Here is a 19,057-nt window from a genome sequence, read left to right as displayed (position 1 = left end):
AATTTTTCTTTCACCCCCCCCACCCTTCCAAATGGTTTCTCTCTCCACCTCCAACATCTTCTATCCTATACCCTATCACCTGCAGGCCCCTCTCACAGCTTTTTTCCAATTCTACCAATTTTAATCTTGATAAAGGGCTCAGACCAAAAAACATTGGCCATTTCTACCCCTGGATACTTACTGACCTGCTGAATTCCTCCAGCAATTCTTCATCTGCAACTTGTGTTTCTCTTCCAATTTCTTGCTTGTTAGTTCCTCCTAATGCCTTTGTTATCTGTTTATTGTGTTACTATGCCTCAGTTTTAACTGTTTATTCAGGCTTCAAATAACTAATGAGTCACTTGAGTGACAAAAGTTATTGGCTAAGAGCTGGAACAACAGACCTATGCTGAACACCAGTGCACCTCAGGACAAGGCCAGGGACACATTCTTTTAACAACCCCCCCCCCCCCTCCAAAAAAAATTAGGGATACATTCTTAAATACAACTTTATGTTTACTGCCTACAGTCAAGTTTATGCACAGACTAGTCATCTTCTTCAGGCATATTCATACAATGCACACAATAGGCACTTTATGAGCTCCCATTCGTTAAAATGGATTTTATAGTTAATGTAAATAAGGCTCTCAAATGGTAAAAAGGAACATGTGGCATGATTTAATCTTTAATAGAATAAGAAAAACCATTTGCCACACTTGAAATGTTGTGCGTGATTTTAGTCATGGGACTCGATGAAAGGATGTGATGGCACAATAAAAAGTGCAGAAAGGATTCACTCAGATGTTTCCTGGAACAGAAAGTTTTTAGTTAGGAGAAATTGTCATTGTTAGGATTGCTGGGACTGGAGCACAGGAGGCCAAGGAGCAACCTTAGTGGCTTATAAAATTACAAAGGGCACAGATAGGGTGGATAGTCTGTTCCCCAAACATAGGGGACTCTTTTAAAAAAAAGGACAGCATCAAGGTGAGAAGGTAAATGTTAAAGAGCTGAGGGGAAGGGTTGAATAGCCAGTGCTGTCCGGAATCTGGTTTCATAAGCCAGAAACACCCATTTTCTATAATAACTCAATATTGCATCACTCTTCATGTGTTACAATTCATTTCAATGAATAATTAATCTCACAAACACCCATAATTAGACTGAAGTCATGAATACTATTAAATATTTTTTTTAAGCTTGGAAACTGTTTAAAAAGCAAGATTAACTTCAAATCAAATCATTTGTAACCCAGCAAGCCTTTGTATTTCAAAATATAAATTTAATACTTTACAAAAAAAATGGCTTAAATTAAAATTTTAAAACTATGGATGTTGGAAATCCAAAACAAAGGGTCAGAATAATAAAAGAATTGTGGATGTGATGGTCAAGGAAATGGATTCAAGACAATGCAGTAAAAGCGAACATCTTTCCATTCATTAATTTTTGAAGGCTTCATTTTTAGAGCATTAAATAATAAACAGCTGTGAATTCATGAGGAAAGGCTGAAAATAATTTTTAACAAGAATGCCAAGCTACTGTAAAATCCCTGGTATCCAGAATTCAAGCAACCAGCCACTTCTTCAAGCAGCCAGTCAAAAGGGAGGAAAATAAGTTTTAAAACATGAAAATAAAAATAAAATAATATGTAAAAATATACAACTTTAAAATTGTAAATTTCATCTTAAGTAACGTTTAAACCTTTGGTAAGACATGGAGTGCCTTCCCCCGAAAGTAATAATTTAAGAAAAAAGGTGAAGGTGACCAAATTTGTATAATCAATTTTTAATAATAAACAAAAATGAAACATGGAAAAGAAAAAAATATTACAACAAATTAAAAGTTGCATAAACCCTACAAAAAAATTAAATTTTCATCCATGCATGAAATTTCTTAAAAAAAATTAAAGAACTAATGTTCAAATAAGCCAATTTAAATTTAATGACTCTTTTGTTCCTGTTTATTGCTTAAGAGTTTTTCAAAACGTGGCACTTTGTTGCTGATAGCAATCCACATGTCTGCCTGTGCACCCAAGAGATTTTGTCATGATTGAGAAAAGGGCACTAAATCCAGACTTGCATAAGTAGGTCGTCGCGAATGGGATGAGCACAGTTAGTGCTTTTTCACAGTCTTGGAAACATGTCCATTGGCGAACACCAATATTGTTCCAAAATTTTGCTTTCAAACTGCATTTCAAGAACACAATTTGTGCGCAGTTCAATAAGATCTTACTTCAGCTCTTCATCATCCGACATATTATCCAAATTGAAGGAGTATGGGTTTAGTTTTAAAAAACTGAAATGTTATCTCGCACCCCTGGTTGGGAAACCCTGACCTCGGACCAAGAGCTGGTTGATGATGCTCACCATTAGGGACTCTCAAACTGTCTCCTTATATCTGCTTATTAAGAGGAGTCACCTCTCCTCTCCGCCCCCCCCCCCCCCCCCCCACCACCACTGGTTAGGGGCTTTATCTGTAAACTTGATGGGGAGGGTTAATTATCCATGTTATTTTTTGTCTTTTAGGCAGCTCCTTGGAGCTGCAGGGAAGAACCTGCAGATGCAATGATGATTAAATGTTTTCAAAGATTGTGACTGAAAATAGACCAAAATGCTTTAAGGTTTATATATTCATAAAAGTGATGTTTGTGCATTGCAAGTAGAGTATAGTATTTTAAACTGTATTGTTAATGCAGGTTTATTAATTATGTATCCTCAGAGCAAGTCTCAAGCAACTGGAAAATACACTTCTCTGACATCTACCAATCCCCATAGGTGCTGGATACAAGGGGTTTTACTGCATTAAGCCTAATAATAACGACTTTCATCTGTGGCATTGCTTTTTCAAAGATCCACTAAAACTGCCACACTTCAATATGCAGCACACAAAAGTGCTGGAGAAACTCAGCAGGTCATGCAGCCTTCCTAGGAAGCAAAAGCCAGTCAATGTTTCAGGCCTGAGCCCTTTGTCAGGAATGTGGAAAGCCAAATATGAATGCTGCAGGATCTGTAGTTTCTGTAGTTCTGCACTGGACCCTATTACCTGCAGATTTTCTCATTTACCTCCATTATGCTATAATGATGCAATTGCAACAATCAGAACAGCAGAACAGAATTCTCACATTTCAATACCTTCTAATGTCCAATATTTCAATTCTGAAATGTAACTTAGCTTGTTTTACATATTTAATTGAGTCAGAAAGTGCAGGAACAGGCCCTATGATGAACCAATTCTGTGTCAATCATGAAGTTAACCTAATCCATCTGCCTGCACATGACTTGCATGATGCAACTTCCATCCCTGGCTTGTTCAGAAGTTTGTTTAAATTCCCCTTCAGCACTGATACCATACCGACTTCTACCACTCTGCCAGCAGCATGCCACACTCATTTATCACTATACAAAAAAGTTGCTATGCCCTTTAACATTTGACATTTTCATTCTGAAGAAAGATTTTAGTATTACAGTACAAGTCCTAAAGTCCAGACTTGCTTGGGAGTTGGGACAGTCTGAATTTTCTGGATTCTTAAGGCAGTACATCTGAGGCACGCACACAATCCTTGCACATGTCAGGAGGTTGAGGTCCAAATTATTAGGTGGCCTGTATTTCAGGCAAGAGTTCAAGTCCAGATTTTCAGATGATCTGGATTTTCAGACTTTTACTCTAATAATTATCTGATTATAATCTTATTTGGTCAACCTCAGGCTTTAATATTCTAGCAAGAACTCCGGTTTGCTCTTCCTCTGCTTACAACTAAGTCTCCAATCCAAGAAAAGAACCTCTTTTGCATCCTTTCCAAAACCTCCAATTCATCCCAAAAGTTCAGCAACTAAATTGACTGAGATTAGCAGGGACAGTACAAAAATTCCTGGTACCATGTTGGACTCACCTTCACTTTGAGCAATAACGAACCTTGGATTCCCACAAATGTTATGCAGGATACATTTCACCTTCTTCCCCCACCAAAAGAGGCTTTGAAGCTATCTTTGAAGTACTTTCTTTATTCATCCAGTAATTATAACAATGCTTGTAAATTCCCAAAAATCCTGGTGTCATGCATATGAATGGAATGAATGATGAGGCCCACCCATCAATTAGCTAACCATTGGCACTTTCAAGTGCCCAACTGGCCCGCTTGTAAAGCCACATATTTTGGCAAAATATTAAGTAACTATCTCCTGGGGAGATACTCATATCCAGATAGACGTGGGGACGTCCCCGCGCTGGCTGTCCCAGCCATCCTGAATTGACAGCCCAAGGGACAAGAGCCGGAATGCGCTCAGCTGAGCATCCCAGCGCAACTGTCCTTTCAGGTGGCCAGCACATTCTTAGCAGAAAATGCACCTGAAAAAGCCTCATAATTAGACCCTTGACATTAAAGTTGTTGGTTTGGGAGAGGACACAAGAGGCTAGGTCACTTCCCAAGCCGGTAGATTGGAAGGATTTTATGCAGCAAGATTAATGATTTCTCTCAAATGCTCAATGCGCCTGCTGAAGGTATCTCAAGCACTCAAAGGGTCAGGAATTGTTGTTGAGTAGAACCTGGGCTTTCTGCCAGTTTTAAAATCATAAACATTTTCAATCAAAAGGCCAACGGTACACTAGAGGCAGTGGTGAATTATCATAATTAGCTGAAAGGTAGCTGAAATATTGAAATTGACAGACTTGGAACTCAGCCTCCAAATGAGCACATACACATGGTTCATATAAAGCAGTTGATGACAGATTGGAACAACCTTGGTTCTGCAATGGAAGTAATGTGGGTTGTACAGTTTTTCTTTATTCACACCACCACCCCTACAGATTAGCACAAGAAAAATCTTGGAAGTTCAAGATTGGAGAGAGGAGACTGAGGAAGGTGAGGGGCTGGCAGAAAGAAATTACATACATCTTTTTCGAATCATTCACACTGCAATTAGGGCTATCAGAGATAAAATTAAGGGCAAAATTTGGAATCGTTTTGAATACAAGCCAAAATTGTTACTCATGTTCAATGTTGTACAAGTCTAGATTCTGGGGCAAAAGTGGGCAGATTTCACAAGTCCAGTTCACGATTTGAAGTAACAATATTTTTGCAGGAGAGTGTTGGCAATTTTCAATTAGAAATTCAAATCAGATTCATTGCTATGTCTGCCACTTTTACAATGTGCATGACCTAAAAGGTATATAACAGCAAAAATGCAAAAAAGTTGGCTTAGTCCTCTTCTGAACAAAGTTAAGCAACATTCTAAATTATGACAGATTGAGAAGGAATTTTTAAAATTTTCTGGAGATTCTGTATGATCTGTAGAAAGATAAACAGAATTAATGCTTTTCGACGATGGTGTGCTGGCCTTCATTAGCCAGGGGATTGAATTCAAGAGTCAGGAACTTAAGTGACAGCATCATAAATCTCTGCTTAGACCTCATGGTCACCTCATTATAAGGATTTGGAAGCTTAGAGAGGACGCAGAAGAGATTTACCAGGATGCTGCCTGGACAACACATCTCAGGAAGAATGGTTGAGTGTGCAAATGCTTTTCTCCATGAAGTGACAGAAGGTGAGAGGCAACTTAATAGAGGTGTACAAAATTAATAGATGGACAGCCAGCATGATTTCCCCAATATGGCAGTGACCAATACCAGAGGACATACAGTTGAGTGAAGGAAAGTTTCAATGAGATGTTAGTTTCTTTTGTGCAGTGATGGACACCTGGAATGGATCAAGAGTGGTGAGAGAGTATGTTGTAATGGGGATATTTCAGAAACTCATAGATAGGCACATACATGCAAGAAAAATGGAGTGTTATACACTGAGGCAAGCTTTTGGTTGACATCATTGTGGGCTCAAGGGCCTGTACCATTCTGTTCCATGATTTGTTAACAGAATCAAATGTTTAACTCCTTTTTTTTTACAAATGCTTTCCCACTTGCTTGAGAGCTGTTTTCTGTTTGCATTTCACCTTTATAGCACCCTTTACTCTGAGACAGTGTTCACTGTCCAGAAGTGGGTAATAAGCACTTTAAGCAAGTTGGACAACAGATTCTGGAGTGCACATAATGACTTGAGACTCAACAACTTACCACTGTGATTCATGTACAGTGAGAGGAATTCCAAGCAGTAGAAATCCATAGTCATCAGAACATGAAAGCTCCACACAAAACAACTTTGGAGCCAAGAGAGCACCTTCACATCACCCATCTCCAAATAAACGAAGCAAATAGCAAAACTGAGAGGTGATATTGAAGAAAAATAAAACCCGAGCTACTGTAGGGACTCAGTTAGGCTACATTTGTGGAAACAAACGGATGGTCGCTATTGCGGGTTGAGATTGTTCTGCTATATCAGATGTTGTTTGATCCAATGATTTCCTTCAGCAGTTTTTTTGCTACATGGCAAATTAACCTCACTAGGACATTTTGCTTTGACAAAGCCAGAATTCACAACTTATCCAGTCTCTTGACCCCTCCTGATTTACTATAAATACATTCAAGTAAACGATACCGAAAACGGATGCCACCTAGTTTTTCTCTTGATACTTTCAACGCCATGAAGGGTTGCGCTCTCGGCAAAAATAGCTTTGGATAACTAACGTTTTTAATTATAGAAACATTAATTTAGTTATCCAAGAAATAAAACGCGTGATTGCACTAGTGAGACAAGTGTCCATTCGAGCTGGAGAAGTTCTTGGTTTATGGTAAAGGATGAGAACACAGCACTGGGAGAGGACAGAAACACACTATACAGAAATTGCTCAGCCGAACGATGTAGCCGGCTTCCCACCTCCACCGCATGGTTCAGGTCACTGCGGCAAGCGGGCTGCCACAGAGCACCCACCCCTACCGCTCCAGGCGGCCTTACCTTTCGCTTCGCAGTCGGCGCAGTACTTGTTGTCCTCCTCTCGAAGCAGCTTTGACAAGATGGCCTGGTGCTGTTCGTTCTGCTTCTGTGACTTTTCACGCTCTGACCGGGTGGCCATTGGGGAAGTTACACGACTGAGAGCAAAGGAAGACAAATGCTACCTCTCCTCCACTCTCACACCAATATGGCGGCGCCGACCGGAAACGGCGCCTGTTCACTCCTTAACAGCACCCGCACGACAACCCCCTGCCGCCCACGAAAGGTAGTGTCATCATAAAATCCGACCTCGTGTAAAAATGGAAACGGAAGGCAAAAATTAAATTATAATTTTTATTTGAAATAAAATGCAAACATATCATCAATGCGCTATTTGCAGGAAGTCAGTAATTCACCCTCTTTTCATCCATTGATTCGAGTTCCGGGACGATTCACCGATCCGCGGTCTCATCCGTATAGTTGCGCCAGCAGGTGAGTCATGATGTAATCTACGGGATGACGTGAACCACCTTACACTGGAAGGCTGTAAGCCGGTAGCCCCCGACGCTCCGTGACGTCGGTTAGCGTTTGGTGATGCGGTGTCTGCCATCTAAATGGCCCAGATCGCTGCTTCAATTTGAAGTTACACTGGTGGGGAGGCAGTAATTAACGAGACTGTTGATTTGACAGAACCTCATTCTCAATCCCATGGAAAGCATAAATGCGATTCTTCCAGCTGGCAATATGGAATGTTGGAGTTTATTGTCATATGTATTCAATGATAAAGATCATTTTGCGAGCACCTGTAATTCCCGTTAGTTTAGAGCAGATATGAGTTCATAGGCACAAACTGACGTTTGAAAACTTAAATCTAAGGTCTCTAGTTTGAAATTCCCTTATTCTACGAAAAAGGCTCCTTATGATTTTATAAATCTCTACTCGGTCTCCTTTTAGCCTCAGCATTGATGTGGGGGGGGGAGGTGGGGTTGTATTGGTATAAGGGTATGGTGGCAGCAAATGTCATGTTTCCATGCTGTACATTCTATGCTGACAATTATGCAGTGAAGCACTCATAGATTACTTCCAATGGTGCACCTGTAAAAGTTGTTAAAAGTTGTAAAAGGATGAAGGCAATATGCCAAGTGGTGCACTTTCTTGGCATGGGTGGACCATGGGTTGCAGATTTCACTTGGGCCAAACATAGACAGGAATCAAGATCCAGAGTGAGACAAATCTGTTTATCTCTCTTCTTTAATCAAACCAACACCCAAGTTATTAAGGCCACAATAGACTAAATGTGACAGTAAGGAATCCTTATAAACCTAAAGACAATTGGAATTGAAGGAAATTCTTCCCTGCCTGGAGTCAAATTACTAAGTGTCAAATGTCTGTAAGTGGTGCAAGTCCATCTCAATTCTAGGATATGGCAGGAGTTTGTCAGGGTCATGTCCGATACCCACCATGGGAGAGTACTTGCTTAAAGTCAGAGTTCAACAGTAGTCAAACCTTCAGCCGATCTTGTCTATGCCAAACAAGCTGGACCCATTTGCTGTGTTTAGCCCATATCCTTCAAAACCTTTCCTATCCAAGTTTCTATCTGAATATCTTTTGAATGTTACAATTCTGCTCCTCAGGATCTGTTTAAGTCTTTCCTTTCATGCCTTAAATCTAAATTCTCTAGTTTGAGATTCACCTGCACTGTGAAAAGCCTGCTCATGATTTTATAAATCTCTATTAGGTCTCTTTGTGTGGTGGCGGGGGGAGAAAGAAAGAGGCACAAAGGGCCTGTTTCCATGCTGACAATTTAGAACAGAGGCAGCCGAGGGAGATTTAATTTATGCACATTTTAAAAAGCCAAAGAGGAGGTAACAGGAAAATATTTTTCCTTCATTTTATAACTATGCATGTAGGTAGAAATATTGAATGTGAATTGACAATAACTTTTTCACCCAGAGTGCTGAAGATGTGAAACTTGCTACACTCTTTCAAAGCAAGTGACCACTATGAACCTTAGCAAGAATTAGGAAGAGGAATGAGTTGCAAATGGCCCCAGATGTCCTGTGAATTGCAATAGATCTAGATGTCTATTCACTCAAAATTTATCAAAAGCAACTTCCAAATTGCAGATTTCACTTTTTCCTCCATGAACGAGTAAAAATTAACTTTAACCTTGAAAATAAAACACTATGTTGGGCTAGAGAATCAAGATCCAGTATTCTAAATTACAAATGAGGAACAAATATTTCTCTATTTTTCAAAAGGCATTTTTTTTTTTAAAACAGGAAAAATTAAAAAGTAGTCTTCAACTTTGTTTAAAAAATGCTTTTGATATGCAACAGTTTTTTGCAAGAGATTGTCTGTCATTCGAGCGAACAAAAGAAGTAATACCGAGAGGTATTAAAATATGGCCTATTATCAGAATTCACTGAATTTCATGACAAATTCTGATTCTGATATAATAGTTTAAGCCTACGATATTGCATCCTGTTAGGACATGGATATTTTTCCCTAACCTTCAACTTTTGGAATTTTAGTTGACCAAAATAGTATTTGATGTGATGAGGTTGGATTAAAACAATCAATCAACTTCAATTTATATTAAAGTGAACATTAAGCAGTTATGCAGAGTCATTTAATCAAAGTAATTCATGAATCCTAAGAGTGAAGAACACAACAATTTCCCCACATCAGCTCTGATGAATTGAATGCTTTCTTTTACATCACTGTGCATCTTGTATGCAGGTCCTTACAACAAAACAAAAAGTTTGGCAATAATATTGCTCATTGTCACATCACAGAAAGAATATCCGAGAGGAAGTATTCCTAATAAAGTACATGCATCAATTTGAGGAACTCCACCCTTGACAGGCACATACTTGGTTAATGAGTATCTGCATCACACCGAGCACACATACTTTGAATGAACCACAGGTGTGGCTGGATGCAGCTGCTTAAACTGCAACACACAATCATCTCTCCAAATCCACCTTATTTTTATGGCTTCTATGACATTAATACACATATAGGAAGTGTGTACAATGCCATTAACTGATCTTGAAGTCAAGATCAAACCTCTAAATTATGAATTATTACATACATTATTTGCTGCATTGAGACAAGAATATGTACTTTTCAGAGATAAAGGATCACTCTATTATATAGTGTGTTATGGAGTTTTATACATAATTACAAAGTTCTACCAGTCAACCAGAACAAAGCAGAATCATCTAGGCATAGTCTAATTGTACATGTAAACCACAAAAGATCCAAAACATACACAACAGAAAAACTAAAAATCAATGCAACGACCCCTTCGCTCCCAGTCTCCATAGCGAGTTGGCTCTGGGCCCCTCGGCCCATTCTTTTCCTTTGTGACTGGATTGATGTCATCAGGAAACTCTAGAAAACAGAATATCAGCTGCTTAATTTCCTGTTATGTAATAAACTGTTGTCCCAAGAATGCCTGTACAAAGAAATGGGATGACAGGTCAGAGTATGTGGTTCACAATAATCTAATCTTAATTGTTAATTAAGTATCCAGGTCCAATCATTAAGGTAGCTACAACAACTCAGTTTGTGAGTTCAAGATTTATTATAACAATATGTGAAATTGAATGTCAAACCTGGCATTGTACATAAAAATACCAATTGATTCACTTATTTCCTTCAGGGAAGTCATCTGCCATTTCAAAAGATTGTAGATGCAAGCGTGGACACTCCTTCCTCTCAGAATTCCAAAGTAACCATTCCCTTCTAACTCTTTGGTCCACTCTTCCAACTTCACCAATCACTCCATTTCCTGCAGCATTTTCCCACAAATGCAGGAGATAAATCTGTCCATTTTATTTCATCCCTTGTCACAATCTGGGATCCTAAACAGTTCCTCCAGGTAAAACTACAATTCACTTGCAGTTCTTTCAACCTTGCATAATGCATTCAATTTTAGTATGTAATTTCCTCTACAATAGAAAAGCCAAATGCAATTTGGATAATAGTTTTGCTCCCCACCTACACCAACATACCAAGAAGAATTGCTTAAGACTGAGCTTTCTGATGTCTGCCACTTTATTTCTCAATTCCATTCTCATTCTTACCTTTCAGTCAATGGTCTTCAGCACCGCCAAAAGGCCAAGGCTAGCTTGGTGACCAGGACCTTCCATACTGTTTGGGAAAAGCCACTTTTTTTCCTTTATTTTTCCCTGTGCTCCACAGTTTTAAATTTGTAATCGAACAACTCACATGTGATTAAAATGCATATTCCAGATTTTATTCAAGGCTATTTGTATACATTTTGGTTTGACCATGTAGAAATAACAGCATTTTTTATACAGTAATCATTGATATATCCACACCTTCCTCCTGAAGAGTGTTTCTGATCTGTCAGACAGCCGTTTGGGGATTTTTCTTCGTTATGATGAGAATTCTCCTGTCATCAGCAGTGGAGATCTTCCTTGGAATACCAGTCCCTTTGAGATTACTGAGCTCACCAGTATGCTCTTCCTTCTTAATGAAGTTCCAAACTGTTGATTTTGGTAATCCCAAGGTCTGGGCGATGTCTCTTACTGTTTTATTCTTGCTTTTCAGCCTCAAATGGCTCCTTTGTCTTTCAATGGCTCATCTCTGATCCTCATGTTGAAATATGCCAACTACAGACGCCAAGGTGCTCAAAAGCTTCGAATCAAGCCTTGCTCTCTTATACCTGCACCAATGAAGCAATTAAACATACCCAAGTACTCACAAACACCTGTGAAGCCAAATGTCCCAAAGATTATGGTGCCCTAAAATTATGTTGGGTGGGGGGGGAGGGGTAGAGAACTATGTATAAAAAGTGCTGTTATTTCTACATGGTCAAACCAAAATGTATACAAAAAACCTTGAATAAAATATGAAATCTGCACTTTAATTATGTGAATTGTTCAATTACAAATTTAAAACTGTGGAACACAGGAGCAAATCAAGGAAAAAAGTTTCTTTGTCCAAAACATTATGGAAGGTATTGTAGGTATTTCGCAGCCTTCCATGCTCAATATTGAATCAATAGCTTTCAATCATTTTCTTTTTCCTTTTCAAACTGGCCAAGGTCTGCTCTTTCTCTCTTTAGGATGGCCTGATGTGTTTTGCAGTACTTACAGCTCTGCATTTTGCTGCTTTCGTTCACCAATTGCTGTCATTAATATATCAACAAGATTACTTCATCTTCAGGTTTATTATCTGGCAACCCTAGTCTCACCCTATACAAGATCATCCCTTTTGTCCTTTCATCCCTCCCCAACTCTCTGTTGCAATTTAAAGTACTTTCTCCATTTTCCTGCTCTGATGAAAGATCTTCTACCCAAAACTTCACCTTGTTCGCTTTCCACAAATTTTGCCTGAGCTGCCAACTGTTTAGTAAATAATTGTGGTTCAATCTGAAGGGCTGATGTGTTGAAATGTACCACATCCATGGCTCCCCTCACATTTATTCTGCTTTTCAACAGCAAAAGAAAAAGGATTTTTCAAACATGATTTCCATTTCATACATCCATGTTATCTTAAACCTCATTAACAACTACATTAATAATTTCTCTACTTTGAAGTCAGACTGCTAGTCAGTTGTCCAGCACAGAATTGTCAGTTCAGCCCATTTTTCATTGTTTATCAAGAACTTATCTGCACCAATCCCATTCTCCAGTATCCAACCTAGGCCTAAAGTCTTTCAAATGCTTGTCTAAGTTATTAAATAAGAATCTCTGCCTCTGCAACACTCTCAGTGATTAAAAAATATATATATTTTCAAATTCCCCCAAATATTCCTCCCTTTATCTTAAGCATTTCTTTGATTGTCGTCACATCTGTTCAAGGAAAAAACGTATCACCATTTTTACCACTCATAATTGTGTATTCTTCATTCATACCTCCCTCAACCTTCTCTATTCCAAGAAAAGCAAACAAAGCATTCCAGTCTTTCCTTATCGCCAAAATTCTCCATCCCAGTCAACATGCTGGTGAATCTCTTCTGCACCCTCTACAAGTGAATCTATAGATTCAAAAATAGTCAAAATAATATAGCACAGTGAAAAGTCCTTTGGCGTAATTTATCCATGCCAAACAAAATGTCTATCTGAGCTAATCCTATTTACCTGTGCTTGGCCAATATGCCTCCAAACCCTTTCTATCCACGTAACTTTCTGATGTCTTTTAAACATCGCAATTGTACCTGCCTAAATCACTTAGACTGGCAGCTCATTCCATATACCAACCATCCTATTGTGTGAGAAAATAACCTTGTTCCTCAGATACCCTTTTAATCTTTCCCCACTCATTTTAAAACTATGGCCTCTGGTATTATACTCCCTTACCTAATGAGTGGTTTGAGAGGTTGGTTTTGGAGTGAATTAACCATCTCAGGAAGCACGTACCCATTTCAGTTTGCTATTGTCATAACAGGTTAACAGCAGAAGTTATCTTGCTATTGTGTTAGACCACCAGAGGAACACCCATGTCAGGCTCTGTTCATTGACTACAGGTAGTTATTCAACACCATCCAACCAGTAAGATTCATGAATAAACTAAGAGATCGAGAGCTCTTTCCATCCCTGTGCAACTAGATCCTTAATTTCCTCATTGACAGACCAATGTGGATCTGCAACATCACCTCCTCCACTCTGACCATCAACACAGGCACCACAGTGCTGTGCATAGTCTCCCACTCTATTCCTTGTACATCCATGACTGTATTGCCAAGTTCTATTGTCACTCAAACTACAAGTTCACTGATGGACACCACCATTGTTAGCTGAATAACTGGAAATAACGGAATACAGATAGAGATCAAGAATCTGGTTGAGTGGTGCTAGAACAATAATCTTGCTTTCAACACCACCAAAGACCCAGGAGCTGATAGCTGATTTTAGGAAGGAAAGGCCGAGGGACCATGTATTGATGGAAAGGAGGAGACCTTCCCTGGAGCCGGTACTCTGAAGCAACCATAAAGAAGGCACATCAACACTTCTTTCTAAAATGTTTGAGTAGATTTGGTATGTTATTCAATACGCCATCAAACTTCTATGTGCACTTTGGAAAGTATACTGGCTAGTTGCATAACAGCCTGAATTGGCAATTCAAATGTCCAGGAACGCTGAAGGCTGTAGATAGTACTAAACATAGCCAGGACCATCACAAGTTGACTTCCCATCCACGCCAGACATGCTGCCTATGTGACATGCTGCCTAAAGAAGGCAACCACAATAACAAAAGACCTCTATCACCCTGATTACAACCTCTTCTCACTGCTACCTGGGGGAAAAATCTGTAGGATAAAGAGCAATTTCTTTAACAGCTATCAGACTCTTGAACATCTCCTTGGTTCACTAATTATAGTCTGCTCCTGCATCACAAAAGGACTGCGTGAATTATGGCAAGTCAATATTTTTGGTACCAGGATTACTGTGAAAATTTATTACGTATTGTCTCTTTTAACTTATTAGTTTACTATCATAGTTTTTTTTAACAAGGACTGTTTGAATGGAGCAAGAATTTTTTTGATTATTTTATTATTTTGATGTACAATATGTATAACAATAAGCTCAACCATAACCAACCTTCTCTCTACTTTCTTTAGAGAGAAGGTTGGTCAATTTGAAAACCCTAGTTTTCAAATTGACCAACACAATTTTCAAACTTGCATAATATTCTATTATTCATAACAAGGTTATCAACTGCTTTATCAAGCAAGATACAAAATAACCTTTATCCAGATGATTCAATATATTTTAAGGCAACATTCTGTACAAAATCCTGTGATGTGAATTGCCTGTTCTCTCAGTAAATTTAAATCTCCCATCATAACTACATAATTCCCATTATATGTTCATCTAATTTTCAGAACTTTGCAGTGTGTATGGTTAGAACAGTTATAGATGTTTCTATACTCTGTTCATTTGCTGCACACATTTGTTTCTGAGGCCTATTAATACTTTTTCATCTTCCACTTGGAACTGGCTGAGGGAAGGAAGGGTAATTTATACTGAGGTGAAAAAATAGGTCCTCCAATTCCATCCTTCTCGTTAGGATGAAGTTGATATAGCACATGAAATTGTTCTTCATCTTTAAACCCTGCTGGATTTTTGCCTTCTACTGAACTTAGAAACATATAGGCTGCAGTTCTCCATGACCAGTAATAATACAAATAGTGGGTGCATCTTTGGGTGGGTTTATTGCTGCAGGATAACCAACAAGGTCCTGTGCAGTGTTATGCAGTTTAAGGACTTTCCAACTGCAAGTGGATGGCTGCAATCCCAGAGTTTCTTTGACACTGTAGGAGGTCAAGAGCTGGGCCACGTGAGGAAATGTGTACTGCCTCATTTAACATCACCTGTACAGTGCTCATATCCTGGGACTGTCACCTAACTACAAAGGAAGACTGCACTGGGATCCCCTTGCTTTGGAACACATTTAAAAGTTATAAAGTATCCTCAGGACTTCTGGATTTCAGAGAAAAAAAACTTTATAATCAGCTTCTAAATTTACCCTTTTAAACTTTCCTGCCATCATGACTATTTGTGGGATATGTCTACACAATATGATGTAACAAAAAAAAGGCACCAGAGAAAATCAAGCAGCCATCCAGTTTATGCTTTCTGGGATAGGATTAGTTGCTCAGGACATAAAACATTGATATTAGACAAAGGTATATTTGTCCTGATAAATATTGATTTAGAATACCAATAATTTACACAACCTCCATTCAAGAGTACCAACAAGGGTAGGTTGCCAACTCAGTTTTTTGTTTCTGGTCGCTGTAGTGAGGTAGGAAATAGAAAATGGGGAGTTGGGGCATACAAATGCATCAGGGTATCATTTCTACTTGCTGCTCATGCCTACATTTGGGGACTGAACCAATTCCTTGTAATTAAGTAGACTTTTGACATGCTTTCACATTTCATTAATAAACCTGAATTGAGTACAGATCATTGTTAGGACATGGAGACTCACTTTCCAGAAGATCTCCTCCCAGTGGGTCCTTCTGTGGATGATCAAAGCGACCAACAGGTGTTTTAGGTTTTTTTAAAGGCTCCTTTTTGAACCCCTCCTGGTCTCCACTTTTGGAACTGGATAATCTCCAGGAGTTCCAGAAAATAAAACCTGCACAAGGAAGAATCCCAACACAAATAACAAAATATTTTGCAATAGAGACAGAGATACAACTTAGTAACAGGCCCTTTATCTCAGAGATCAAGCTGACCATAATCCACCAATTTACACTAATTCTATATTTATCACATTTTATCATCCCCATATTCCCATCAACTGTACCCCACCCCAGATTCTATTGCACAATTACACTCAAGGTTCAATTAACCTAACAGCCTGCATATCTTTGCAATTTAGGAGGAAACCAGAGCACCTCAATGAAATGAACAGTGATAGGAAGAACATACAAACACTTCAGACAGCATTTTTGATTGATAAATTTCCTAATGCCACAAAGAGTGGTACAGTTGTACAGTCAGATACTGCTGTCTCTCAACACCAGTAACCCAAGTTCAAAACTGATTTCTTGTTCTCCCTGTGATATCATGGCTTTCCCCAGGTGCTTCTATCTCCTCTCACATCCCAAAGATGGTAAGTTAACTAGCTCCTGTAAATTGCCTCTGATGTGTGGAAATTTGAGGATAGATGACTGGAATGTGGGGAGAATAAAATTGGAAGTGTAAATGGATGGTCCACCAACGTCAATGCAATGGACAAGGCACACTAGCACTTTAGATCCTGAGAAGCCTGAGGAAATTTGGCATATCACCTGCACTACTGTAACTGTGAACATTTATCTTTTACATTTATTACCACTTCCATAAGATAATTTAATATTAGAGTTTATTTTTAAAACAAAACAAAGTACCAGGTTGATTGCAGTAAGAGTTTTGAAGCACATGTACATTGTACTTGTATGAGAATAATCTCATTATCAAATTACATTGTCAACCCATAACTCCTCTAGGTGCAGCATTGAAAGTATCTTGTCAAGGTGCATCACTGTGTGGTACTGGGAACTACTCCATCCAAGATGCTAAGAAACTGCACAGGGTTATGAACATGGTTCAGGCCACCCTCTCCTCCATTGACTCTATCGATATTTCCTGCAACTTAGCCAACTTATTAAAAGGCTCATGATACCCCAGCCTCACTCTTTTCACCCACCCTCCGGTCAGGAAAATTCAAGTGTGAAATGCGCACCACCAAATTCAAGGACAGTTTCTTTCTTGCTCTTTTTCAACTCCTGAATTAACAGAAAATGAACAAAATTATGTCACCATATCAACCAATCTCTCTAGAACTCTTCGTTTTTGTTCTGTATCTTACTTCTTGTACTATCCATGAGATGAAGTCAAACGTGAGGTGTTGCACTTTGAAAGGACAAACCAAGGTAGGTCATACACCATAAACACTAGGGCACTGAGGAGTGTGGGACAACAGATGGATCTGGCAATACAGATACATAATTCTCTGATAGTGGCATGATAGGGTCGTAAACAGGGCATATTGACTTTCATCAATTAAATTTGTTTATTATCATCCAATTGCAGAAGTACAACCTGACAAAACAGCTTTCTCCAGTCCTCCTACCAAACACTCAACCAGACATAACACACAGGGAAAGGTTAAACAGATTAGGGCTTTATTCCCTGGAGCATAGGAGAATGAGGGGAGATTTGATAGAGGAAAACAAAATTATTATTGGTAATAGATGGAGTAAATTCAAGCAGGCTTTTTCTACTCAGGTTCAGTGAGATACAAACCAGAGGGCATGAGTTAAAGATGAAAGGGGAAAGTTTAAAGGGAATAGAGAGTGGTGGGAATGTGGAACCAGCTGTCAGTCTAACTTCAATGTTAACATGTAAGAAAAATTTGTAGAGGAGCATGGGCGAGAGGGGTATGGAGGGATAGGGTCCAGGTGCAAATCAGAGGGTTTGGACAGAAGAAATAGATCAGCGCAGACGAGGAGGGACGATGGGCCTGTGCTATAGTGTTCTATGAGTCCATGGTGTGGTCAAAACAACCTCCATCACTGCATCTTGGTACGGGGGACAATTAACTTGAGCAACAGCCTCCTCTTTACCAACTGCAGCCAGCCAGCTTTCCCCATTCACTTACGGCAGGAGGAACATAGACCCCTCCCCACCCCCCCCGTCCGTGGTGCCCGCCTTCCCTCCGGCGCCCCGCCCACAAGGAACCCGGTCGACAAGCACCGCCGCCCGGCCGGAAGGACCTTGATCATCTTTCCCGCCAGCATTCCCCACACCACGACGCAAACCCCCTCCCCTCCTTCCTAACCCTCGGCCCTGACCCTCACTCACCCCGTGACGACGGGGCACTCCGCCGAACTGCCGACACGACGTGCGCCACCCAACCCCGTGCCATCCCGACCCAGGCCAGTCCGGCACAGGCGACTGGGGACGGCGCGCTGCGCGAGACGAAATGCACGGAACGAGGCGCCGACCCAATGCGCTCCAAATCCGAACGCCCGAACAGCACACGTGACCCTGAATGCAAGTAAGTTTGATGTGCAAATAATGTAATGATAGAAAAGGCTAGTTAACTTGTCATCAGCAGAGTGGCGCAGCGGAAGCGTGCTGGGCCCATAACCCAGAGGTCGATGGATCGAAACCATCCTCTGCTAACGTTTTTAATTGGCAGTGCTGCTTCTGTCCATTGGAATAAAAACTACTTTTCTTAATATAAATAGTGTGGAAACTCAGCAGCTCAAGCAGTGGCCTTTATTCAGAATCAAATTTATTGCCATAAAAAAGTCATGAAATTTGGTGTTTTGCAGCAACATCAACATGCAAACATTCATATTATAACCATCTTACAACCTAAGATGTGTGTTTACCTTTTACAAAGGGCTTATGGGAAAATGTCGGCAGGCGTCTGAACAAAAGAGTAGGGGGAGAAGGGGTGATTGCAAGGCTGGAGGTAATAGGTGGAGAAGGGAGGGGGACAGCTACGATCAAGGGGAGGAGGGATGGCTTGGTGAAGGGAAGGAGAAGGGAGGGAGGAGAAAGGGGAAGGGAAGGGGTGAAGGGGAAAGAGAAAGGTTGAAGGGGAAAGAGAAAGGTTGAAGGGGAAAGAGGAGTCCAGGTTAGCAGTAACTGGAAAAGTCAATGATAATGCCATCTGGCTGCAGAGTGCCCACATGGAAATTAAGGGGTCATTCCTTCAATTTGTAGTGGTCTTGTTGGGAGAGTCCATAAGGCCATAGACAGTGTGGGAGTGTGACACAGA

General features: G+C 39.9%; 2 protein-coding genes and 1 non-coding gene across 6 annotated transcripts in view; 1 reads left to right on the top strand and 2 right to left on the bottom strand.

The window, feature by feature from the left end:
* smap1 (small ArfGAP 1) overlaps positions 1-7,037 on the bottom strand; it is a 108,011-nt gene extending 100,974 nt beyond the window's left edge. For 2 of the 4 annotated variants that reach the window (XM_069886158.1, XM_069886159.1), the window contains exon 1: positions 6,818-7,036. In XM_069886158.1, the coding sequence (XP_069742259.1) occupies positions 6,818-6,935 (118 nt within the window). In that variant the 5' untranslated portion in view covers positions 6,936-7,036. Of the gene's footprint in view, positions 1-6,817 lie in introns of all 4 variants that reach the window. The other 2 variants (XM_069886161.1, XM_069886160.1) reach the window with 2 other exon arrangements.
* A 2,372-nt stretch (positions 7,038-9,409) lies between these two features.
* Positions 9,410-18,303, bottom strand: sdhaf4 (succinate dehydrogenase complex assembly factor 4). Its single transcript, XM_069886156.1, has 3 exons — positions 18,130-18,303; positions 15,767-15,916; positions 9,410-10,192 (listed from the first exon to the last, which is right to left on the bottom strand). The coding sequence occupies exons 1-3, from the start codon at positions 18,191-18,193 to the stop codon at positions 10,083-10,085; spliced, it is 324 nt and encodes a 107-aa protein (XP_069742257.1). The 5' UTR covers positions 18,194-18,303; the 3' UTR covers positions 9,410-10,082.
* Positions 18,304-18,380: 77 nt separating this feature from the next.
* Positions 18,381-18,452, top strand: trnam-cau (transfer RNA methionine (anticodon CAU)). The gene has a single exon. It is a non-coding gene; the product is annotated as a tRNA-Met (tRNA).
* Positions 18,453-19,057: the final 605 nt, after the last annotated feature.

Source organism: Narcine bancroftii, chromosome 6 (assembly GCF_036971445.1).
Source record: "Narcine bancroftii isolate sNarBan1 chromosome 6, sNarBan1.hap1, whole genome shotgun sequence".
In the NCBI taxonomy this organism is placed as follows: Eukaryota; Metazoa; Chordata; class Chondrichthyes; order Torpediniformes; family Narcinidae; genus Narcine; species Narcine bancroftii.
This window is presented reverse-complemented; position numbering and strand designations above follow the sequence as displayed.

What these genes read in the sequence shown, in the direction of transcription:
- sdhaf4 (XM_069886156.1), bottom strand. Translation starts at nt 18,193, where the DNA reads ATGGCACGGGGTTGGGTGGCGCACGTCGTGTCGGCAGTTCGGCGGAGT. An exon ending in GAGTGCCCCGTCGTCACGGG is followed by an intron (nt 15,917 to 18,129) that starts GTGAGTGAGGGT and finishes TTCCTTGTGCAG; the next exon opens with GTTTTATTTTCTGGAACTCC. An exon ending in GGGAGGAGATCTTCTGGAAA is followed by an intron (nt 10,193 to 15,766) that starts GTGAGTCTCCAT and finishes TCTGTTTTCTAG; the next exon opens with AGTTTCCTGATGACATCAAT.